The sequence below is a fragment of the Oncorhynchus gorbuscha genome, linkage group LG12 (assembly GCF_021184085.1).
Source record: "Oncorhynchus gorbuscha isolate QuinsamMale2020 ecotype Even-year linkage group LG12, OgorEven_v1.0, whole genome shotgun sequence".
Taxonomy (NCBI): Eukaryota; Metazoa; Chordata; class Actinopteri; order Salmoniformes; family Salmonidae; genus Oncorhynchus; species Oncorhynchus gorbuscha.
This window is the reverse complement of record NC_060184.1, coordinates 45,018,845-45,045,060: the sequence shown is the minus strand read 5'-3', so window position 1 is coordinate 45,045,060 and position 26,216 is coordinate 45,018,845. Positions and strand designations below refer to the sequence as shown.

Here is a 26,216-nt window from a genome sequence, read left to right as displayed (position 1 = left end):
TTCGTGACCCATACACAGCCATATAAGGAGATATTGGAACACAGCACATTCAAAATCTGGGGCACTTCCTGTATGAAATTTCATCTTGGTTTCGCCTGTAGCATTAGTTCTGTGGCACTCACAGACAATGTCTTTGCAGTTTTGGAAACGTCAGAGTGTTTTCTTTCCAACGCTGTCAATTATATGCATAGTTGAGCAACTTTTCGTGACAAAATATCTTGTTTAAAACGGGAACGTTTTTTATCCATAAATTAAAAGAGCGCCCCCTATATCCAAGAAGTTAACGTTGAAGAGCGATGTAGGTATGGGGATGGAGTGGGACGGAGGGCCTGGGGCAGAGGCTATGTTTTTTTGTGGGACTTTGTTCTACTGAGGGTGGGGGACTGTATTAGGATGTGGTGGACCAGTGAGGTTATTATGGGCGTGCGTACGTGTTTCTCCCCTCCTGGTGGGCCTTGTCCCCCTATTTACCCAGCGTCCCCGGTGGCATGTGTCAGTCATCCACACACCCTCCCAAACACCACCCCCCTAATACACACCGAAATGACAGAGAAAGACAAAGAGAGAGAAAGAGAGAGAGGTAGATCCATAGCCCTACTCGTAGCCATTGATCAGCGATCTGGAAGGACAACCTGATCAATCACATGCCTCTGTGGCCCCAGTGACAGGGCCAATGATAGGGCCTCCAGACTGATGAGTGATATGACAAGCAGATGGGCCCCCAAATGTGTCTTGGCCCATTGATTTCCACTCGGGCGGTAATAAGATCAGCAGACATATGGAGCCAGGCTGAGAGCAGGCATCAAGGAGGCAGGATGAATGGAGCCCCACCACGCGTGACTGCTATTGAACCATAGGACCTGTGTTTACCTGGAGCTACCTATGTTTATAGAGAGAGCCTATGTGAAGGTGAGCAGTGGGAGGTTTGGATGTTGACTTCACCGATGATGTAAGTGAAATAGTATGCAAACTATCTGCACTGACTATCTTGCACTGACCCTACGCACACTCACCAGACTATATATACAAACCATATACACACTCACTAGACTATATATACAAACCATATGCACACTCACTAGACTATATATACAAACTATATACACACTCACTAGACTATATATACAAAACATATACACACTCACTAGACTATATATACAAACCAAATACACACTCACTAGACTATATATACAAACCATATACACACTCACTAGACTATATATACAAACCATTTACACACTCACTAGACTATATATACAAACCATATACACACTCACTAGACTATATATACAAACTATATACACACTCACTAGACTATATATACAAACCATATACACACTCACTAGACTATATATACAAACCAAATACACACTCACTAGACTATATATACAAACCATATACACACTCACTAGACTATATATACAAACCACATACACACTCACTAGACTATATATACAAACCCATATACACACTCACTAGACTATATATACAAACCATATACACACTCACTAGACTATATATACAAACCATAAACACACTCACTAGACTATATATACAAACCATATACACACTCACTAGACTATATATACAACCATATACACACTCACTAGACCAGTGGTTCTTAACCTGAGTTCGATCGAACCCCAGGGGTTCGGTGAGTCAGTCTCAGGGGTTCGGCGGAGGTCAAGACACACATCCGATTCATATGATTCGTGATGACACTCCCCGCTTGGCCATCATTGGCTGCAGGTGATCACGCTACATCGCTTGGCCTATCTGTGCTGCAGGGAATTTGGTGTGCTCAGTAGTCGACTTGTGATGGTACGTCTTGTGATTTCTTTCTTAATATTTTAATCCCTTCATACTTACTATGTCGAGCAAAAAAAGAAAATGGTCGGACGAATATGTACAATATGGATTCACATGTATAACGGAACATGATGGGAGTCAGTGCCCTAACTGCATGATTTGCAATGCCAAGTTGAGCAATTCTAGTCTAGCACCGGCAAAACTAAGAGAACACTTCCTTAAGCTACATGGAGATGGAAAATACAAGAACACAACGCTCGCTGAATTCAAGGTGAAGAGAGACAGATTCGATGAAAAGGCTACTCTGCCTGTTCTCGGATTTGTACTCATCAACAAACCGATCCTCACAGCATCGTACGAAGTTGCTTACCTGATCTCAAAGCAGGGCAAACCACACACCATTGGTGAAACACTCATAAAACCAGCTGTGTTGAAGATGGCGAATATCATGCTGGGAAAAGAGGCTGAAGTTAAGTTATCCCAAATTCCTCTTACAAATGACATCATCAGCGACAGAATAGAGGACATGAGCAAAGACATCTTGGCTCAAGTAGTTGCATATCTGATTTCAAGCCCGGCAAAATTCGATGAGACCACAGACGTTTCCAATCTAAGCCAGCTTGCTATATTCGTGCGCTATGTAAAAGACGACGTGATAAAGGAAGATTTTTTATTTTGTAAGCCTCTTACAACAACAACTAAGGCAGCCGATGTGAAGAAACTTGTGGATGACTTCTTCAAAGACAACAATCTTTCGTGGGATATGGTTTCTGCAGTTTGTTCGGACGGAGCTCCAGTCATGCTGGGAAGAAAGTCTGGTTTTGGTGCGCTAGTGAAAGCCCGATACATCATTGTTACGCATTGTATTCTGCACAGGCATGCGTTGGCAACAAAAACCTTGCCTCCAAAACTGGCAGAAGTATTGAAAATTGTAGTGGAATGCGTGAACTATGTGCGAACTAGTGCTCTGCGGCATCGCATCTTTAGTGAGCTGTGTAAAGAAATGGGCTCTGAATTCGAGGTACTTCTGTACCATTCTAACGTTCGGTGGTTATCTCGGGGACACGCTGTGCGTGTGGAATTAGCCCTGTTTTTGCAAGAGCACCAACATTGTCATGTAGATTGCTTCAAAAATTCTGAGTTCATTCTCATTTTACCGTACATGGCTGATATCTGCGCAGCTCTCAATTATCTCAATCAAAAGATCCAGGGCGGTGGAGTCAACATCATCGAAGCGGAGGAAAACCTAAAGGCTTTTCAAAAAAGCTACCGTTATGGAAACGACGAACAGAGAACTTTCCCCTGCTGGACGACTGTGTAAGTAAGATCGAAGATGTACCTGGAATCGGAGACATTTCTGTACTCACGGAACTGAAGCAAGCAATTGCCACGCACTTAGATGAGCTTGCAAAGTCTCTCGACGGATGCTTCCCTACAAGAGAGTCATATCCAGCATGGGTGAGACAGCTGTTCACGTTTAGTGTTGAGACAACAGATGTCAATGATGAATACCTCGATGAAATCATTGAAATTCAGCAGAGCCAGGTTCAACAGCAACATTTCAGAACAACAACGCTTTCAACGTTTTGGTGTCAACAAATGGTAACGTACCGTTATTGCTAAGAAAGCTCTGGAGATTTTCATACCGTTTGTTACAACATATCTTTGAGAGCAATCCTTTGAGGATGCTGGACATAAAAACGAAGAAAAGGAACAGACTTTGTTGTGAAAATGATATGAGAGTGGCACTTGCCAAGGTGAAGCCGCGCATTTCTGAACTGGTCTCTGAAAGGCAACAGCAGAAGTCACACTGATTTGCAGTAAATATTCATTATTATGTTTTTGTTTTTGTGTGAAAATCATGTTTTGATGATTTTGTTCTTTGAACACAGTGATGTTGATGCACGGTTCATTTTGTGCACCAGTCAAATATATACCTATGTTTTGAATTTGAAAAAATAATTTTATTTTTACAATTAAGAAGGGTTCGGTGAATGCGCATATGAAACTGGTGGGGTTCAGTACCTCCAACAAGGTTAAGAACCACTGCACTAGACTATATATACAACCCATATAAACACTCACTAGACTATATATACAAACCATATACACACTCACTCGACTATATATACAAACCATATACACACTCACTAGACTATATACACACCATATACACAATCACTAGACTATATATACAACCATATACACACTCACTAGACTATATATACAAACCATATACACACTCACTAGACTATATACACACTCACTAGACTATATATATACACTCACTAGACTATATATACAACCATATACACACTCACTAGACTATATATACAAACCATATACACACTCACTAGACTATATATACAACCATATACACACTCACTAGACTATATATGCAACCATATACACACTCACTAGACTATATATACAAACCATATACACACTCACTAGACTATATACACACTCACTAGACTATATATACACACCCTATCCATACTCACTAGACTATATATACATACCATATACACACTCACTAGACTATATATACAACCATATACACACTCACTAGACTATATATACAAACCATATACACACTCACTAGACTATATACACACTCACTAGACTATATATACACACTCACTAGACTATATATACACACCCTATACATACTCGCCTCCCTGCGGACCTGGCATCCTTTCACTCCCTCCTCTCTACATTTTCCTCCTCTGTCTCTGCTGCTAAAGCCACTTTCTACCACGCTAAATTCCAAGCATCTGCCTCTAACCCTAGGAAGCTCTTTGCCACCTTCTCCTCCCTCCTGAATCCTCCTCCCCCTCCCCCCCCTCCTCCCTCTCTGCAGATGACTTCGTCAACCATTTTGAAAAGAAGGTCGACGACATCCGATCCTCGTTTGCTAAGTCAAACGACACCGCTGGTTCTGCTCACACTGCCCTACCCTGTGCTCTGACCTCTTTCTCCCCTCTCTCTCCAGATGAAATCTCGCGTCTTGTGATGGCCGGCCGCCCAACAACCTGCCCGCTTGACCCTATCCCCTCTCTTCTCCAGACCATTTCCGGAGACCTTCTCCCTTACCTCACCTCGCTCATCAACTCATCCCTGACCGCTGGCTACGTCCCTTCCGTATTCAAGAGAGCGAGAGTTGCACCCCTTCTGAAAAAACCTACACTCGATCCCTCCGATGTCAACAATTACAGACCAGTATCCCTTCTTTCTTTTCTCTCCAAAACTCTTGAACGTGCCGTCCTTGGCCAGCTCTCCCGCCATCTCTCTCTGAATGACCTTCTTGATCCAAATCAGTCAGGTTTCAAGACTAGTCATTCAACTGAGACTGCTCTCCTCTGTATCACGGAGGCGCTCCGCACTGCTAAAGCTAACTCTCTCTCCTCTGCTCTCATCCTTCTAGATCTATCGGCTGCCTTCGATACTGTGAACCATCAGATCCTCCTCTCCACCCTCTCCGAGTTGGGCATCTCCGGCGCGGCCCACGCTTGGATTGCGTCCTACCTGACAGGTCGCTCCTACCAGGTGGCGTGGCGAGAATCTGTCTCCTCACCACGCGCTCTCACCACTGGTGTCCCCCAGGGCTCTGTTCTTGGCCCTCTCCTATTCTCGCTATACACCAAGTCACTTGGCTCTGTCATAACCTCACATGGTCTCTCTTATCATTGCTATGCAGACGACACACAATTAATCTTCTCCTTTCCCCCTTCTGATGACCAGGTGGCGAATCGCATCTCTGCATGTCTGGCAGACATATCAGTGTGGATGACGGATCACCACCTCAAGCTGAACCTCGGCAAGACGGAGCTGCTCTTCCTCCCGGGGAAGGACTGCCCGTTCCATGATCTCGCCATCACGGTTGACAACTCCATTGTGTCCTCCTCCCAGAGCGCCAAGAACCTTGGCGTGATCCTGGACAACACCCTGTCGTTCTCAACCAACATCAAGGCGGTGGCCCGTTCCTGTAGGTTCATGCTCTACAACATCCGCAGAGTACGACCCTGCCTCACACAGGAAGCGGCGCAGGTCCTAATCCAGGCACTTGTCATCTCCCGTCTGGATTACTGCAACTCGCTGTTGGCTGGGCTCCCTGCCTGTGCCATTAAACCCCTTCAACACATCCAGAACGCCGCAGCCCGTCTGGTGTTCAACCTTCCCAAGTTCTCTCACGTCACCCCGCTCCTCCGTTCTCTCCACTGGCTTCCAGTTGAAGCTCGTATCCGCTACAAGACCATGGTGCTTGCCTACGGAGCTGTGAGGGGAACGGCACCTCAGTACCTCCAGGCTCTGATCAGGCCCTACACCCAAACAAGGGCACTGCGTTCATCCACCTCTGGCCTGCTCGCCTCCCTACCACTGAGGAAGTACAGCTCCCGCTCAGCCCAGTCAAAACTGTTCGCTGCCCTGGCCCCCAATGGTGGAACAAACTCCCTCACGACGCCAGGACAGCGGAGTCAATCACCACCTTCCGGAGACACCTGAAACCCCACCTCTTTAAGGAATACCTAGGATAGGATAAGTAATCCCTCTCACCCCCCCCCTTAAGTTTTAGATGCACTATTGTAAAGTGACTGTTCCACTGGATGTCATAAGGTGAATGCACCAATTTGTAAGTCGCTCTGGATAAGAGCGTCTGCTAAATGACTTAAATGTAAATGTAAATGTACTCACTAGACTATATATACATACCATATACACACGCACTAGACTATATATACAACCATATACACACTCACTTCACACACAAAATCCACACACATAAGACACACATGCAGACCAACACAACACAAGCACACATACCTACATACACATTACACACACACACACACACTCTCTCACACACACTTTTATACTCATCATTTGCTGCTGCTACTCAGTTCTTTATTTTAGTCTTATTATAGTCCTGATGCTTAGTCACTTTACCCTGCCATCATGTACATATCTACCTCAAACACCTTCGACCTTTGCACATTGATCTGGTACTGGCACATTGTGTTACTATTTTTATTTTTAAACTTTGCATTGTTGGGAAGGGCTTGTAAAAAAGAAAGCATTTCACGGTAAAGTCTACACCAGTTGTATTCAGCGCATGTGACAAATAAAATGTGATTTGATGTTAACACTCTCACATCAATGTAGATCTATGAGAAAGGAAGGGTATCCATGATCTAGTTCTTTCACAGTAGGGGAGAGCTAGCAAGCAGACAATACAATGTGAAGTGGCTGTTGTATATATATACTAAATTATAGGCACGATTATACTGTTGCTATAATAAAGGCAGGTTATAATTGTGCTTTATTTCTGACAGAACCCAGTCTTTCTGTCATTGTCAGTCATAGATTTTTTACAGTGGAGCGATGAGTTAATTTAACTAGGGTTGCATAAGGTTCCCCCAAATTTTCCCAGATGTACTGCTTATACCCTTCTGATTCCGAGAATCCGCCAACAGGAATTTCTGGAAATCCTGGGAATTTTTGGAAAGTTACCAGAATTTTCCAACTAAGTATAACCTTACATTTTTCTTTTACTTTTCTTTTACCAGGCAGGTCAATTAAGAACAAATTCGTATTTACAAAGGCGGCCTGGCAAGGGACACAGCATGAATTCACAGTGCTAACAATCTGAACATTCATTGCCAGGGATTCACCTTGGGCCCCGTGGGCTCCCAAGTGGTGCAGTGGTCTAAGGCACTGCATCTCAGTGCTAGAGGTGTCACTACAGACCGTGGTTCAATTCCAGGTTGTATTACAACTGGCTGTGATTGGGAGTCCCATAGGCCGGTGCACAATTGGCCCAGCATTGTTAGGGTTTGGCTGGGGTAGGCCGTCATTGTAAATAATAATTTGTTCTTAACTGACTTGCCTAGTTAAATAAAGATAAAATAAAAATCAGTGTTACAAGAGCATCACATCTCCTGTCAGATGAGGAGCTAGCCAGAACAATTTATTGTCCCTCATTTTGCCTCGTTGCCATTGCATTTGCCGCTCAAATATATCAGAATGTAGTTTGATAGTGGTACATTAATTGTTAACTTTATAAATATTGATAATGGAAAAGGGGGGGGGGTCTGCACAAAGCATTGTTGCACAAAACCTTGTTGTATGTTTTATGTTTCACCCTTTTTCGTCTACCTAACACTGATTGTGATATTGTTTCTCTCCAGTCCGGCCTTGAGTTTTGCCTACCCTCCAAACCCCGTGGCACTTCAGATGCATCAGCAGCTGCTTGGTCGGCAAACAGGGATGGTGGGTTCTGCGTTCGGCCACAGTCCGCCGCTCATCCACCCCTCCCCGGTCTTCACCGCCCAGCGGCCCATCCCTGGCATTCCTCCTCCTGGCCTCACACCCAGAGAGCGCTCTGTCATCTCTAACGACACCTCACAGGTAAGACTCCTCCCTCCTCCACATCAGAAGCCTCTGCGATTCATCATCACAGGTAATAGATAGATAGCACTGCCATGTGCTAGCCACGTGCTAGCTGCGTCCATGGTAGTCTAAACAGATACAAGGCTTAGACAGGTAGAAGTAGGCTCCCCTCCGCGCTCTGGCCTCATGGGAGTTACGGTCCCCTGGATGTGTTATTTTCGACTGGGAACATCGTTTTTGAACATCGTTTTTTTCACATGAGAAACAACAAGGGACTTGTTAGCATAGGATCCCACCACTGACACCATTAATCACACAGGAGGAAACAGAGATTAAAATGGGAATAGATGGAATGGATGAATTCCACAATGTCTCTCCATTCCGACTGTATGTGGGGGCTCGCATTTAAAGCTCACATTTTAGTTTACTACTTTGTGGCATGTTAATGACACAGATCCACACTCACTGCTGTTTCTAGCTATGAAGTAGTTGGTGGATGAGATCTCTTATTCAAGGTAGAGAGCTGACTATGTAAATGTATCTTCTCAATCTATTACAGAATTCTTTCTAGCTCTGAGGAAACAACCAGAATCATATACTACCTTACTGATTTGATATTTGTAGTCCAAATAGGACAAATACATTTTCACTGTGTCTATAAGCAGGATCTCAGTGGCTCGAGTGTCAAGATGCCCCACTGTTAAAGGGGAAATTACATTCCAGATTCCCCTGAGTAAACATTCTGAGATGGCCAGTAGCACAGATCCGAGCCAAGGAATCTCTCCTGTTTTTCCAGGCCAGTTCAGCTTTACTAGTTCATTTATTTTCCTGGCTCGCCTGCCTTGTAACGGGGAACTCCCCTTTGGCTCTCAGGTCAGGACCAGTCAGGCCAGAGTCAGGTCTATCAAAGGTGAGGTCAGATAGTAAACTGCTGTATAGAATCATTGGCTTATTCAATGACCTCGAAGGAATAGACAACAGGCTGTACTATGCTACCTTGTCGTAGGATTAACTAGAACAGTATCATACAGGATGTCGTCATACAACTGCATGTAAATGTTATTTTCTGCTCAACTTTCATGGTCATTCTATCATATAGTATGTTGGAATTAATTTTGAACTAAGTGATTTTATTGTGGTTCTTCCCACAGACCAAACCCACCAGTGAGTCAGCGGTGAGCAGCACGGGGGAACCCATGCACCACAAACGCTCCAAGATCAAACCGGATGAGGAGCTACCCAACTCCGTAAGTTGCCAGGTACATTTAACTTCGCCAGCATTTATCGTATAGTCCAATGAACAGACATTCTTATCTAGTGTTAGAAAAGGGGTATGTTTATGGTATTCAAAGATGAGATCAGAAGACGGGATGGTTTACTGCGCCAGCAGCAACAGAATAGGATGTGGTGCTTGTACTGTTAAATTCTGTTCACACAGAAAACACATACACACATGTGCATACACATGCACGCACACACATAACCACACACACAACCATACACGCACTCAGTCACTCTCTCAGACGAAGAGCTTTGGGGCCAATTATGTGATCTATTGTAAAACTATTTATTTATTTGCCTGTTTCATTCGTTTGCTTGTTCAGGCTGCTGCCTCTGAAACAATAAGCCCCATTGATCTTGGAGGTACCAGAAGGAATTTTTTTTCGTTTTAATCAGATGCTTAGGTGAATGGAAACATTTTTTGAAATTAGATTGCAGGTTTTCTAAAGGGCTCTCTGTGTGCTTGTGTCTGGAATGATGCTTCTAAAAGTATCTGAGCTCATACAATGGAGGCAAGCCTGTAGAGAGATCCACATTATGTGAATGAAACTCCTCTTCTCTCTGTTCCCCACCTTTACACACTCTCCTAACACCATGGCAGGCAGGTACTAGACCGAGGTGGTTTTTACAAACCACAACTTTGCCCAGAGAGAAACCGCTGTACACCCCTGGTCTCCCCTGTTACAGTCTCCAGTACTCTCCAGGCTACCCAGCCATGTAATGCTAACAGTGACAGTAAAAAATGTCTAGACTAATGGAGCAAGCTAGAGCAGGAAGAGGGGGTTAGATTCCTGAAATACTCTGCCCCAGACCTGTCGTAGATCAACTGCCAACCCAGAGCAGAGCTTGCAGCGCTACATTTCCACTCCCAGACATTCTACTCCCTGTGTGCCGAACAGGGCCACATTGGCCCGATTCATTCGATTACACAAGTGGAAAAGTGAAACTAAATCGGTCTGTTGGGTTAGGGAAGGTTAGAGTAGGGGGAGGGAACGTTTTGGTTGGTATATGACTTTGTTACCGGTCAAGTGTGTTGTGAACATAATATATTAAGTCGTTTACCTAACCATAGTATTTTAGATTTTTTTAATCGGACCCATACGTTCTGAATTGATATGGGCTTACTTAATGTATATATACTGTACAATATTTAATATTCTGCAGATATCTGCTGGGTCATTGCTGTAACACTATGAGTGTTGTGTCCTTGCTGTAATTGCGTTGTGGTTTCTGTACTGTAGGACCATCCGGATGGGATGACACTGGTGAAGGAGGAAGGTGACAAGGACGAGAGCAAGCAGGAGCCAGAGATGGTGTACGAGACCAACTGCCACTGGGAGAGCTGCCACCGGGAGTTTGACACACAGGAACAGCTAGTGCATGTGAGTACCTACCAGGACACTATAGGGAAGTAGCCTCGATTTGCAGGAGGCAGAAACCATATGACTATGGTGTCTGGCTTCGCTAAACTCCCTCTACCTCTATCAAGTTCAAGTTCAAAAGCTTTATGGTCCATTTAGAATGCAGATACTGTGCAGATAACAGCACAATAAATAGGAAACAAGTTTTAGGAGTCTATTTTAGGAGCCCCCAACAAGTCTCCTGGACGCCTGGCTCCAGCCCTCTCTGGTCCAGCAGTCTCTTCTGTATGTCACCATGTTCAGCGTTCAGTACAGAGTGTGCTGCAGCCTACAGGCGTTGAGTAATGCCCCTGCCGGATTCCAGATTGGTTTCGGGGACGATGGTTAATGGGCTCAAAGGCTGCCGAGCACGTCGCTGTTGGGCTATGGCGCTAACTGATTTGGCCGGCACCGACTCGACCTACGAGCCCTGCACAATCAGGCCTTAAGCCTTACATTCTTCCGTACTGTATACAAGTCTGTACCATACTGGCTGTAATATACTCCCCCCTTCTGTCATACAGCTCCTCACACTACCCAGGAGATGGATGACTCTCATCTGGTAAAGCCTGAGGGCCTATTCTTAACCCAACTATTAATGATATTACAGTAATACCGTATCACAAGCACTATGGACGCCACTGACACTGATACTATTACTACGGCTTCTGCTGCTGTCGTTGGACTGGTCTCCCCTGTGACCTGCTGTGTGCTACTTACCACTAGGTCCACTGTGAGGTGAGATTTTACTTCACACTCATGTTTAATTACATGACAGCTGGAGCTGAGCTCACACAGCTGACCATTTCATGTGAACTGTGCCAAGATTTTCCTCTTGTAGGACAATAAACGTGATTCTGATTCTGATCAGCACACATCAGAAAGATCCCCAGCTCTCCACGGCTGTCTATCTCGGCGTCTGACATTGCAATCCGCAGCCACAGCAGTAACCCCTATCTATAATTGATATCCTCGGCGCGGAATGGGCTGCCTCCCGCGTTTGAAGGGCTCTGCTCAAAGGTTGAGGATCTTGACAACTTCTTGCCCCTGTTTCCAGGGGCAGGGGGAGTTTGGCTGGGAGAAGGGAAGGGGCATCATACTGGGAAAGAGCTTGTTCACACAAGATATTCTCCATGAAGAAAATAATCAACACATCGTCATTGTCTTTTCCCCTTTACATTTTTTTATGTTGTATTTGAATTACTCATTTTATATGCCCATGCAGATAGGGGGAGAGACATGCTAATAAAACTGTTCGCCTCTAATTCAGTGAGCGGGGAGAAAACCCTCTTATCTCCCCACCCCTTCCTCAACCCCCACCCCCCTCAGTAATAGGATAAGTACAGTATTTGGACCACATTGTCTGTTCTCCAATTCCCCTCCCCCTGTTTTCAACTTGTCATCTTGAATGGAGAAAAAATATAATACTATAATATGCTTCCAGTCTGGCTTTGATTGGTAGTGTTCATGCAACATCGTTTTCAGTTCTGATACATTTATGGATTTTCTATCGATTGTTCATTAGATAGTCTTTGATATTAGTGAGGTGAAAACTTAAAAATTAAACTGCTGTTTGAAACAAGTGAGGTAAATTATTAACTATTTGAAGTGTTAAAAAAAAGTGATGGTTATGTAGATGAAGACAAAGAAATCCCTTTTTTGTTTTTCGCATGGCCTAATTCTAGAAATAAATGCCGCTGTGCACCACCCTCATTGCTTTCTACCCTGTTCAAAAGCATCTCCTGCCTCGCTCCTGATGCATATTTTTACACTCTACAAACGCGCTCGCACCATGACGCGCTGCGCCGTTCCTTTATCATCCTCGTTTAAGCGCTCTCGGTGCCGCCGATAAGATAAACATCGCATCTACGCAATTTAGCTCACTTATCTGGCCTTCCCAGTCAGCAAAAGCGAGGCGGGTGTCAATTTTCGGTTGCTGTATTTATTTCATTAATTTTTTCCCTCTCTCTCCATCACTTATTTTAACTCTGCCTCTCTGCATCACCCTCCCTCTCTCAACCCCCTCAACCTCCAGTACCTTTTTTTGGCATCACTCTCTCCCTATCTCTTTAATTCTCTCTCCTCTTCGAGGGAGCACTTTTAAAGATACGGTCGTTGGTGCTGGATTATTTCATGTCTCAGTCTGAGATGTTTTGGGGGGTTTGGTACTGGGGTGGCTTTGGAGAGATGGTACAAAGACTAAGATGGGGGAATTACAGAAAGGGTCTCAAATGGGGTGACCCTGAGGATAGGGTGTGTGTGTTCGTGCGTGTGTGCATATGTGTGTACATATGTGTGTACGTGCACACAATCCACACAGTCAACATCCACTCAATCCCACCTTGACACGGTGCTGTTCTGGGTCATCTCCTTAGGGTGGAGCTGTAATTTCCTTGTTCTAAAAGGATGAAGATTACGTGATGTTAGCGTTAGCTCCCTCAGTATTCAAGCATGCTGTATGGCGGTGTTTGCGGCCTGGGTTCCTCCTCGGTGTTGAGGGGAGATAAAGTTGGGCTCAGTCAGAATGCGGTCCCCTCTCCTGCCTGCTGGCACAACCCTTTAATTGGTAAAAATGCAGATTATTTTTTGATCAGGAGAAGGATTAGGCACTTTATCTGTCTGGAGTATCTTACTCCAAGATGAAAAGGCTCTGCTGAATTACACATACAAATTCTAGCCCCCTTCTCCTCTCCCTCACTATCTCCCTCCCTCCCTTGCCTCTTTTTCCTTCTTTTTTTCAGCAATTGACATCACAAAAGAGCATATTTATTAGGCTCTGTTTGATAAAGCTAAACGGTGTTGCGGGTCCCACAGCTTAGTGAAATTGCCTTGTAAACAGGCCTTCTTTTCATGCACGCCTGCATTCTAATGTATGAGGTGTATATACCAGAAAGTGCTTGATAAGGGGAGACTGTAGAGTCGGGCAAAATTGAGGAAAGTAATGATGTGATTCTGTGTATCTGGTGTCAGTGTGTTTATGTGCATGTGTAGCTATTATATGGGGGTGTAAATCCATAAAAGTCTAGAGTAATCTAAAAAACATTTCCTTTAGTATGTAGTAGCTACATGTCCTATACAAATAGTTCACATCAAATTGTGTGTGTTTGTATATCAGTGTGTTATACACTGTATTATTGGTATGTCAGTCTATACCTGTAAGCGCATGTGTATTCTAGGGTGTGCGTGTGTTTGCATGCCTGCGTGTGTGTGTGTGTGTGTGTGTGCGTGTATGCACTCTGTGCTCATCCCAGCCAGCCTCTGTGTCCCCATCCAGCACATGTCTCCCTCCGCCCGTTTCCCTCCTAAATCCATCTCAGTGGCGTTTTTACAGTATGTTGGCCGATAAGCTGGCAGGGTGAAAATGAATTAGCTGCTAACGCGCCACCACCACTGCTATCACCACCTGTTTGTCCATGACGCCGGGGCCAACACTGCCTACCCATACGCTCAGCATGGAGATTATTGATTCATTACAAATTGCCATTAGATCATGACCATTAATGTCGTCTCTAGCTCGGGCCCCTCTCTGTCAGCACGGGGCCCATGCATCACGACCGTCAGCGGCCCCTGGTCATTTGTACGGGCTGGTGGGAGGGACGAGGGGGGGACGGGAGCGTGTGCCAACAGCACAGCAACACCGGGGCACTCCTATCACTCAGGGGATATCGAACGGCACGGCGCAGACTGATCGCTTGCCACAGGAATTCCCTCACAGAGGCGGAAGGGAAAAAAGGAGGAGAGGAGCTAGGATCGGTTTTCCGTGTTGTGATGGGGGAGGGAAGATCAATCTGAGGGAAACGAACATCCAATGGCCTCGATCTTATCTCCCCATTCCTTTCCTCTCTGAATTTTTTTTTAGCACCAAAATTAAAATGTGTCAAGTTGAATTGAATGGAGGGCCTTTGTTAATACATAAAGTCAATTGGAGACAGAAATGAACGATTGCATTGGCTAAAATATTGATGTAGTTGTGAGTGCAGAGCAGGGCAGGAAAGTGCACATGGCTGGCGAAGAGATGCTGGTTTTAGTGTACTTCTTTTGTCATAGGGGCGGTGTACGACACCCCTGGCTCCCACTGCATAAGGGGTTAGTTAAGTGCAATTGTTCTGAGACTTGAGGGCCCATGGGGGTCTTTCTCTTGAATTAAGGTTAGACTTCATAGGATACTGTCTGTTTGGTGGTACATCCCCTCCTTTGATGGGAAGAAAGGGCTGTGACGGTGGCCTGGTCAGGGCCCCACTGGACTAATGTGTTGGGTTACTAGCTGGCCAGGGGGGAGGGGCTCCTGGCTGGGGATAATTCTGCCGCTGTCTGGTGACCGTCTTGTCTGGAGGTGCATGGCCAGTGATGCACTAGCAGGTCAAACAGGGTTGCAGGCACACACACACACAGATACACACACACACTTTTCTCAGGATGGCAGGTAGCCTCGAGGTTAGAGAGTTGGGCCAGTAACAGAAAGGTTGCTGGTTTGAATACCGGAACAGTTAGGGTAAAAAATCTGTCACTATGCCCTAATTGCTCCAGGGGTGCTGTGAAATGGTGACCCTGGCTGTGACCCCACTCCCTGTGGGTGTCTCAAGGGGAGTTGGGATATGCAAGAAACACATTTCCACTACACACTTGTGTGTAACAGGACAAATATAATCCCCCCCCCCCCAAAATATTATATATTATTATTATTATTATTATCCTCTCAATTCCTCTTATCTTCTGCTCTTTCCCTCCACTTTTGAGGTTTTTAAATATAGAGATACTCTAACAACCGTTTGTTTCTCCTAGACATTTAAGACCTCTCAAAGTCAAGTCTCTATTTATCCCTGTCTTTCTTTCCCGTTCCTCTCTTTCTCTCTCTGTTTTCCCCGTAAGGCAAATGTCTCTCTCCCCCATCTCTGTTCAGGAATGTAATAAGACGGGTTCCTTTTGTTCAGGATATTGTGTCTGTCTCCCTGGGTTAAAATTGCTCTCTGAAAGGCCCTTCAGAGGCCACCACACTAACACTGTTGTCTTTGTGAGAGGGCCAGATGTTGACTTCTTCCCTGAGGATTCCATGTCTACCTTTTTTTCTTCTCTTTTTCTTTAGCCCTCTCTCATCCCCCTTCAACCATCCACTGCCACCATTTGTACCCCTTTTACTGGTCAGTGTGCAAAGACAGAGTGAGTGGGAGAGAGAGAGGGAGTGAGAGTGACAGAGAGAAATCAGGGCAGAATGCATGCTCACTAGATACTGTATAAGGCTTTGCTGGAGTTGTAAAGCCATGGCATTTGAGACGCTTTGAAACACCCCATCCCCTCACCTCCCTCTCCCCTTTCCCTCCCCTCCTCCCACACCCCTAAGCCTCAGATTGGAAGTTGCCACGGCAGCACATCTGTCAGCAGGAGCCCCATGTGATTTGAAGTGACAGGGTTTTATTTGAAAAGCCAGTTCAGATCGGACACTGAGACTCACAAGTCTCCCACTTATTCCTCAGAGTACTAAATACAATGGAAGAAATGGAGAGAGAGAATATGAAACAATACGAAACGGTTAGAGAGAGAGAGAGAGAGAGAGAGAGAGAGAGAGAGAGAGAGAGAGAGAGAGAGAGAGAGAGAGAGAGAGAGAGAGAGAGAGGGAAAATGAGTGGTAATACAATGATGGATGAATCAATTGAATCAAAATCCAGATTGACCTGTGATTGACCTCTGCTAGTTTCCCCTCTCAGCACATTAACAATGACCACATCCACGGGGAGAAGAAGGAGTTCGTGTGTCGCTGGGACGAGTGTTCACGGGAGAAGAAACCCTTCAAGGCCCAGTACATGCTGGTGGTCCACATGCGCAGGCACACCGGGGAGAAACCACACCGATGCACCGTAAGCACACTCCCACAACACTAGAGTCCTGCATGGGCCTGACTTTTAAGCCCAAGCCCTACCCATGCCCGCGGCGTTCAGGCCGTACCCTCCCCAGGCCTGATAGCTTCTGCCAAATTTAAGACCGGCCCTCCCTGAAATCAGAAATAACCTCCTCCTTTAGTAAATACATTAGCTGCTCCTCTCTGTGCGCTCTGCTTATGGCGCTCTGTGAATATCCATAGAAATGGCTCGACTTGGGCTACTCTGCTCAATGATGAGACAGTTACTTTTCACTCTAGACTCCGACAAAACTCAAGGAACATTATTATTTTCTGTGAAATAATCTCTCCTGTTTTATTGTGATGAGGTTGAAGCCATGTTATGATCTTACTCAGATTTGACTGTACTGCACAGCAGAGCACGGTGATCAATTTAGTGATACCAGAGCCCTGCCCATACCCTAGTTTTTGAAAAAACAGGCCCAACATTACACATCGGGTTAGGGCCCGTCGGGCTCGGGTCGGGTCAGGTAGTAGAGCTCTACACTCCCACAAAGTTGACTTTACATCCATGGCCTTAGATATAGGAATACATAAAGAGATAGTCGTTGTTAAATGGTTGTGATGATTACATTTAATCAACAGTCTGTCACATTACTGCATAGGTCAGTAATATTTTGGGGGTAATTGTTGTCTGCCAGGATGACGCAGAGCTGTGTTTGATGTGTGTGTTCTTCTTCTTCTTCTGTGTAGTTTGAGGGCTGTCCCAAGGCCTACTCTCGCCTGGAGAACCTGAAGACCCACCTGCGCTCCCACACTGGAGAAAAGCCGTACGTCTGTGAACACGAGGGCTGCAACAAGGCCTTCTCCAACGCCTCAGACAGAGCCAAGCACCAGAACCGCACACACTCCAACGAGGTACAAACATATGCACTCAAGCAAATGCAGGGAAGCATATGCGTGTGCACAAACACACACAGCTCAGCGACAGGTAATTTACCTACACCACTGACTGTATGTGAACATGCTGTCCATTGCTGGAGGCCTTTAGCGGCAGGTAGCCTAGCAGTTAAGAACTTTGGGAAAAAATCTGTCAATGTGCCCTTGAGCAAGGCACTTAACCCTAATTACTGCTGTAAATTGCTCTGAATTAAAGTGTCTACTAAATGACCAAAATATACACATTTAGAAGCAGAAGCATCCCCATCTACTCTCCTTCCAGAACATTGAATTAAATCGAACAGTGTACTAATATAATGTATAATATACTAACAAAAGAATACAATATAATGTATTTCAATGTTCCAGAAACCCTACGTGTGTAAGATCCCGGGCTGCACCAAGCGCTACACAGACCCCAGTTCCCTACGCAAGCACGTCAAGACCGTGCACGGGCCCGAGGCGCACATTACCAAGAAGCAGCGCAGCGACACCTACCCACGACCCCCTCCCCAGGAGGGGGGGAATGGACAGGGCCCGTCACCAGGGCAGCTGGGAGGGTACGCAGACCAAAGGGAGTACAACCACTCTACCTCGAAACAGGACGAATGTCTGCAGGTCAAGTCCATCAAGACAGAGAAACCCATGGTGAGCCCCTCTCTGAGGTCTAACACTGCATAATGGGATAACCATAGAAATAGAATTACTGCCGCTGGTCCACCAAACACGAATCGTTGAATTGAATGGGGATGCCCATTCTAGTAATTATATTTCTATGGGGGTAACAGCCCAGCTCTATCTGAAATGTCACCCTAATACAGTAGCTTCTAACAACGCTCAATCTATTTTTACTTTAACTCGAACTGTGTAATGTACCGTGATGTTCACTTAAACCCGTGGACCGTACGTGTGTTTTGTGTGTAATCAAACCACTTACGAATAACCCTATAACGAATTAATGTTTTCTTCTGTCCAATTTTCCATGCATTACTCGTCCCTCTATCTCTCTATGGACAGTGGGTAATCAGGTGAGATTAGGTGTCTCTTCATGTTGCCATGTTGCGTTTGTAAAAAAAAACGTATGTCTCTCACTCACCTTGTAATACCCATTCAGTAGCCTGTTGGCCGCTTTCCTTATCTCCTCTTTCCATGTGGCATCAGCATTTGTCTCATTAGTCATATTTACAAAGCTGTCCATGGTCGTCGCCACTTGGGATTGAGAAATTCTCTTGATTATAATCATTTTCTTTATTTTGGAGAGTAACGTTTGCTCAAAGCAAGTTAAATGCCTTAGGGCAGAACTAACTGCATTTCCAACCATTTCCAATAATGTTTATGTGTAGAATACCCAACAATGCCTAGGGCTCTATTGTGCAGCCAAATGCATTGGGTGGAACCAAGATGAGATGAGACTAGGCCCATTCAAACTACAAATTCTTGTTTTGCAATTTTGTATGATGCCAAAAAATTGAGAATCTTTCTCTTCACTCCATTTGGGTATATCAGAGTAAGCCCTTTCTTAGTCAGTCTGAAAATAATCCTTTGTCCTCGTGGTTTACAGAAGAAAAGACATTGGACAAACCCACAGCTCTACGAGGGAAAGATTGTCTGTGTTTACACATATTGTAATGACAGTTGAAAGCAAACCTCCGATGGTTCTGTGGCCTGTAGATTTGAAGGTGGTATTTGGTTATGATCAGACGGAATGCGTTAATATGATCAATCATTGTGTTATTGTTTACTCCTGTGGAAAACATGTCCCAGGCAGCTGCATCACATGGTGTCATTGTGCGTTTTTATCACATGGCTCAGACCTTTAATATAATAAAATGGTCCTTAAAGTGATACTTTGGGATTTTGACAAGAGGCCCTTTATCTTCTTTCACAGAGTCAGATGAACTTGTGGATACCATTTACATGTCTCTGCGTGCAAGAAGTTGCAAACCAGCTCTAGCGCAATTGCTAACTAGCGTTAACGAAACTACCTCTAACTTCCTTCATACTGGAAACAGAGACATAAAAATCCCTTTAATGTGTCCCATAATAATTGAGCCCTCCTATTCTTCCCCTCCCGTCTTCTCTTTTCATCACTTACTTGATACTCGCACCCCTATTCCCCCCCGGCAGACGTCTCAGCCAAGCCCTGGCGGTCAGTCTACATGCAGCAGTGACCAGTCCTTCATCAGCGCCTATCCCAGCCGTGGAGTCCAGCTTGCTGTGAGGGGAAGGGTGGGGCTCGGACTGGGCGAGGGACTGGGAGAGTATGAGGAGCTGGAGGATGAGGAGGAGAAGGTGTTGGAGGAGTTAGAAGGGGGCTGTGGGGCCCCCATCATGGACTCCACTGTGTCCACAGCCACAGCGGCTACGTTGGCGCTGCAGGCGAGGAGAAGTGTGGGCCGACCCATGAGATGGATGGAGCACATGAAGATGGAGAGGCTGAAGCAGGTGAACGGAGGAGGAGGCACCATACCCAGGCTGTCACCCACACCGCCACCCAAGGGACCTGCCACGCTGCCCACCATCCTGGGGAAGGGTAAGGACCCACCATGGTCATATCCACCACCCTATCTGGGTCCTCTGAGGCTATACACAAAGAAAAATAGTGTTTCATTACAGGGACTTAGTAAAGGTGTGAAGTGTGTTTTACATGCTGTACTCCATGGGCATTCAATATTGCTATTAAACGTCCCTGGATGCTGTAAAGGCGAAAAGATATGTCAAATAATATTGACACTAGTATTGGGTTGTGAAAATAACTCCAAATGTCTCAGCAGATCTCAGTTTGATTACTTGGAATTTCCCCCTGGCAGATCGGACTTGAATACACAGGCGTAAAAAATTCGTAAAATTCTCTGTTCCGCTGGAAATCACTTTCAAACCCATATCGTATCATACCATATATCATATCAGTGATTAAAGCATGTAATAGAATTTCATGGCCAAACTGTGCCAGTTGTATTTGTGAGAAGGTTGCATCTGTCTGAGGGATCTCTCTTCACTTATATTGTGCTCATCTTTCTCTCCATCCCCTCTCTTTCTCGCCCTCTTTTTTTCTTTCTCCCCCTCACACATCTCCACTACCCCTCCTTCTTCTTCTCTTTTTCTGTCTCCCCTCTCTCTCTCCCTCCCCTATCTTTCTCCTCCTCTGTCTCGCCCTCCTCAGATCCATACCTGGGCAGGTTATCCCAGCCGAAGCCTCCCCCTCGTCCCGAGCTGGGAAGCACAGAACTTACGGTGCTCAGTATGCTCTACAGCATTGAGCGCGGTGACCGGCGGGACAGCTGTGGTAGCGCCACCAGCTCAGCATACCTGAGCAGCAGCCGGCGCTCCTCGGGTATCTCGCCGTGCTTCTCTTCGCGGCGCTCCAGCCAGGCATCCCAGAGCGAGGCAGCCAACACCCCTAGTCACCACTACCGCCACCACAACCTCAGCTCCGCCGACTCCTACGACCCTATCTCTACCGACGCCTCACGCCGCTCCAGCGAGGCCAGCCAGTGCGGGGGAGGTGGTGGAGGAGGAGGGGTGTTTGTGGGTGGGGGGTGGGCGGGTGTCGGGGGAGGGACCAAGGGGATGCTCAACCTCACGCCTGCGCAGCACTACTACCTGAAGGCCAAGTATGCTGCTGCCACGGGCGGCCCACCCCCAACACCGCTGCCCAACATAGAGTGCATGAGTCTGAAGACCCACATGGCCATGATGGGCGAGGTCCAGGACGGAGCTGGAGGCAACTATGTGATGCCCCAGCTGGTCAGGTCGCGCCGCTGCAGCGATGGCAGCACCACCAACAGGTACGGGTGCCACGGTGGCTACCGAGACTACTGGCGGAGGGGCTTCTACCCCGGCGAGGGCCCAGGGAACGGTCCGGACCGGAGAGCCAGCGACCCCGTGCGGACCCACCCTCAGCAAACACCGGAGTTCTTTGGGCTGCCCCAGGTCCAGTGCTTCAGCAGCCTTAACAACATACACCCTCTGCCCCCGCTATCAGGCCTCCAGCACCCCACGGCAAAGGGCCGCAGCTTCAGTCTGCAGAACTACACGCGCTCCGACATGAACCTACAGAGAGGGGGCCTGCTCTCCTCGCCCTGCCCCCCCAGCATCATGGAGAACACAGCCCTGGAGGCCCTGGCCATGGAGGAAGGGGGGATGCTGGGGGATGAGGACATGCTGCCTGACGACATGGTGCAGTACCTCCGCTCACAGGACAAGGCAGGCTCCTATAACAACTACATGGAGAACCAGGTGGCTGGGGTCATTGGACATCTCCCTGGGGGGGAGTTACAGGACCAGGGCCCAGGGCTGAACCAGTGCTTCCACAGCCCCCAGCAGCACCAACAGCGGCAGGAACTGGAGAGAAAGAGCCCTAGTAAAGACGGCATGCCCATCCAGTGGAATGAGGTGAGCTCAGGGAGTGCTGAGAGGTCTCCACAGAGACAGCCCCAGGCCCAGTCCCAGCAGAGGTGTAGTCGATGGGCCTCCACAGAGCAGCACCAAGGTCTGGCTGCCGGTTCGCCATTAGGGAGGTTTGGGAACATGGTGGTGCAGCCGCAACAACCATTCGCCAGAGAGTTCCAGAACCAACGCTGTGCCCAGCCAGCCCAGTCCCAACCTCAGCCTCCATGCGGGCTAAAGTCAGAGGTGACCACCCACTCCTGCATGGAGATGAAAGGGAATGACCACAACCCCACACACACTTTTGGCCGCCCTGACTTCTCCCAGATCAACCTCGGGCCTCTGCCCCAGGGCTACGGCCAGCAGAAGTATCACAACCAGACCCAGAACCACAGAACCTCCAGGCAGATCGGAGAAAACCTGCTCCTCAGCCGGGCCTCCATGGACAGCCTATCCAGCCTCTCCCCGGCACTCCACCACCAACTCCTGGCCGCCGCCTCCCCCCGCCTGCAGCAGGCCAACAGCATGCACCCGGCCAGACCACAGCAATACCTGAATATCCGACCGAGCACCACCAACGGTAGCCATGTCAACCTTACCCATCAGAACATTTCCCAGCAGCAGCAGAGTCTGAGCAACCAAGGCAGCCACTGCTCCCTGGCCCGTCAGGTGTCCGGGCTGAAGCTGGAGGTTCCTGACCAGGACTATCTGGACCAGGGCTTCAGCGACCAGGCTGTGTGCTTTGACCCGGTGGAGACCAAGGCCTCGTCCTTCCCTCCCCTGGAGGAGCAGTGTCTGCTGGAAACCATGACCGAGCAGGTGGGTCTAGACGTGCACTCCTCAGTCCCAGCCTGTCTACTATCTCCGGGTGCCGACCAGGTGACCAGTACGGTGGACAGTGGCGTGGGCGGCTCAGCCAACGTGCAAGACGACGTGGTGGCACTGGACTTCGACGCCATGCTGGATAATGTGGGGTTGGGCTACGACCAGAGTAGTCTGGTATCGGGGGTGATCAGCCCCTCCATCTTCCAAGGCCTGTCCCAGACCTCGTCCCGCCTCACCACTCCCCGGGCCTCTGCCACCTTCCACAGCACCGCGGGCATGGTGCCTTCCAACCTCAGCAACATGGCCATCGGGGACATGAGCTCCTTCCTCACCACCCTCGCCGAGGAGAGCAAGTTCCTGGCCATTATGCAGTAACTAACTCTGTCTTTCCTTCGCTCTATCCCTCCCTCCCCTGTCTAAAAGGAAATAGAGGAAAAACCTGATGCATGTAAAGAACTGAAAGAGGAAAAAAGATGGCAACACTTATAACAAAGCGACAAATTATCACAGTTTATTATACTTACCTAAAGTGTTTCCCAAAACAGATTTGTTGCCAAAATGATTTATTTTGTAAAAGTGTCACCCCCTCTCTTCTGAGGCAAGGGATGTGTCAAAAATTATATATAGGTATATTCAATTTCTGTAATGAAGGCTATTTTTGGAAGCCCTTCCCTTTGTATTACTGATGAGCGATTGAGGCCTCTGATGGCATTTCTGGTCTTGTCCCTTTGGAACATTAATCTGTGTATCGTTGCTGTTTTTTTTGCTGTACACTGTTGGTATAAATGCATGTTGTATTCAAGGTCAAACATAAACACTGTCTTCATAAGTACATAGACTAGCCCACGTGCTAAGTATCTAATCCTATTGGATGTGCCATTTACCATTATGGTCCAACAATCACCTCATATAAATCCTTATGTTATCAGATCATAAGAGGGTCAAAAGTCCCCTGGTTGTTAGTTAATCTTTCTGTATTTACTTGTTATAGAAAGATTCTAATTTTGTTAGTATGTTACTTTTGAGAATATGTAAATGTTAGTGTTTCAGTGCTTCTACCAAGTCTTACCAAGTGGGTGTGTTTGACAGAGTATTACGATAATATTCAAAGTCTTTGAATTACAAGCGCCAAAACGTAGCCCTTTAGTTCATACTCCAAATCTGCTTGATTTGCAATGTCTGTAATGGTACTCACAGGTGTATATATACCAATGTGGGGGGTTTTCTCCATATTTTCTTTGTGAAAATCAGATTTTTGTTTTGAGGTGCTTTCTGTAGAAAACAAGCATTTATGGACAGTATGGGACATTCTTTTTACTTTTTTTATACAACAGATCATCCATTAATTCTAAGCGTAGCACATGATTCACTGATCTTAAAAAAGGGTACCATTTGTTTTCTGTTTTTTTATCCACAATTGTATTTGAACATTTTAGAGAAATGTGAACCTTTTTTTGTCTGATAGACATTTATAGTGGATCATCCATATTCTATTCTCCAAAAGAGTACAATATATGTCCTGCCACTATGGAGTGTAGTGACCCTTTCAACCGTGTTAGTATCACCTTGCAATCCCACATGACAGTGTACAGTATTTGAAATAGTTTCAGTGGCAAAGTAATGAGGTACGGAATTGTTTTGGTGTTTTTTGGTACTTTTTTTGTCTTTGTAGCTGTAGTTGTAGCTGTGCATCGGTGTTTTGTTTTGGAAAAAGTAAGAACTCATTCCCTCGTGAAAGGACCAGAGTGAATGGCCATATGAGGTATGTGCCTTAATAAAACCTGCCTGTCGGAAAATAAAAAGATCACTGCCAATCTTCCATTGTTAATTCTGAAAAGAAACACATGTTAAGTGTCTTGTGAGACCTGTACAATTCACATAAACATTTATATTTAAAAACGGATTATCGAAAAGACTGAAATGTTTGAAATGCATTAACTTTCATGTTTGTTAATCTTTTTTCTTTCTTTTTTTACTATTGCCTTTTTTTTATACCTGTAAATATATGACTCTTTCTGTAGGTTTAGCTCAGATATGAGGATGAGGCAGAGGGGTCAATAAAGAAATGACTCTTAAAAGCAGGGATTCCCAGACCAGGCAGATTTGGCTCTGAGTGGTGAAGAGCCACTTTGCTCTTTTCTAACTGACCACAAATGTTTGTATGGTTTTAATAAAAAAAAGGAAATTATATTTCAAGTCTTCTGTCTTGCATGTGTGCTGGTTTGTGAAACACAGACTCAGATGGATGTGAACCGATAGGTTACATAGGTTTGTTGGATTTAAAGTCATTAACCCACCACAACAAACAAATAAACGAGAGAATGATCCATTGACTGCGAACGTCACTTCCATTTCTGCATACGACAAACTACATTGGTAAGAATTACTGCATTACCAAGCATTACTAATAAAGTCACTGTCCTTGTAATGGGATTAAATCACTAAACAATCTGTCTAAACCTCAGGCTATCAGGTTGAGAGCTTCTGTACTCTCACATCAAATCTTGTTCCAACATATTGGGTCAAAATCAATTTTTTTATTTTAAAGAGGATAAATTACACACACATTAAAAGGAAATGCAATTTCTGTTGGACCTCACTGATTGTCTGTACCAACCTCCATGTACCCTCAATTCTTACACATTGAAATATGGATAATCGAAGTCTGTGCTTTTGTTGCCCCCTTCTGATCATCAGTAAGAATTTAAATTCTACACTAACAGTCATGCATGCACTTCAGACCACAAGCCAGTGCCTATTCAAAAACATAAAAATAGATGTATTACCTTCGTGTTTGTCCAAAAATATTGTCATATCTTCTCCTCAATTGGCTTTTAAATGTATATATAAGCAAATGTAGAAATACTGTGAGTAACACTTCATTTTAAGGGGTCCTTTTTACATTCTAATTACCAGTGATGTATATAAACCCAGGATTGTGTATGTATTTTTGTAGTGGGGACAGTAACATTAATTATCTACATTTGATTTGACTTTATGGACAATGTTTTAAGATATTATTTATTTTTAGCTCACATAATAACATTTAAAGGTACTGTATTCATTCATTTTTAAGTATTCATTAAGGTGTCTGTAATAGAAAAACGTGTGTAAAATGAATATAAACATTAACATTAATAGCTTCCAAAATGTGTTTTACAATGGCGGGGGAGTGCAAAGATGGAGGCACAGCAGCTTCAACACACCGCCCCCTATCAGTCTTTTAGTGTATATACACTACCGGTGAAACGTTTTAGAACGCCTACTCATTCAAGGGTTTTCTTTATTTGTCCTATTTTCTACATTGTAGAATAATAGTGAAGACTTCAAAACTATGGAATCATGAGGTA

At 45.7% G+C, this 26,216-nt stretch overlaps 1 protein-coding gene across 1 annotated transcript in view; it reads left to right on the top strand.

The window, feature by feature from the left end:
- The window catches only part of LOC123991050 (transcriptional activator GLI3-like), a 181,850-nt gene extending 156,794 nt beyond the window's left edge, over positions 1-25,056 (top strand). The window contains exons 8-15 of the mRNA XM_046292192.1: positions 7,998-8,217; positions 9,351-9,458; positions 10,722-10,862; positions 16,583-16,732; positions 17,467-17,631; positions 18,022-18,300; positions 19,780-20,185; positions 20,816-25,056. Coding sequence (XP_046148148.1) covers positions 7,998-8,217; positions 9,351-9,458; positions 10,722-10,862; positions 16,583-16,732; positions 17,467-17,631; positions 18,022-18,300; positions 19,780-20,185; positions 20,816-23,241 — 3,895 coding nt within the window. The 3' untranslated portion in view covers positions 23,242-25,056. The remainder of the gene's footprint in view (positions 1-7,997; positions 8,218-9,350; positions 9,459-10,721; positions 10,863-16,582; positions 16,733-17,466; positions 17,632-18,021; positions 18,301-19,779; positions 20,186-20,815) is intronic.
- The last annotated feature ends 1,160 nt before the right edge of the window (positions 25,057-26,216 follow it).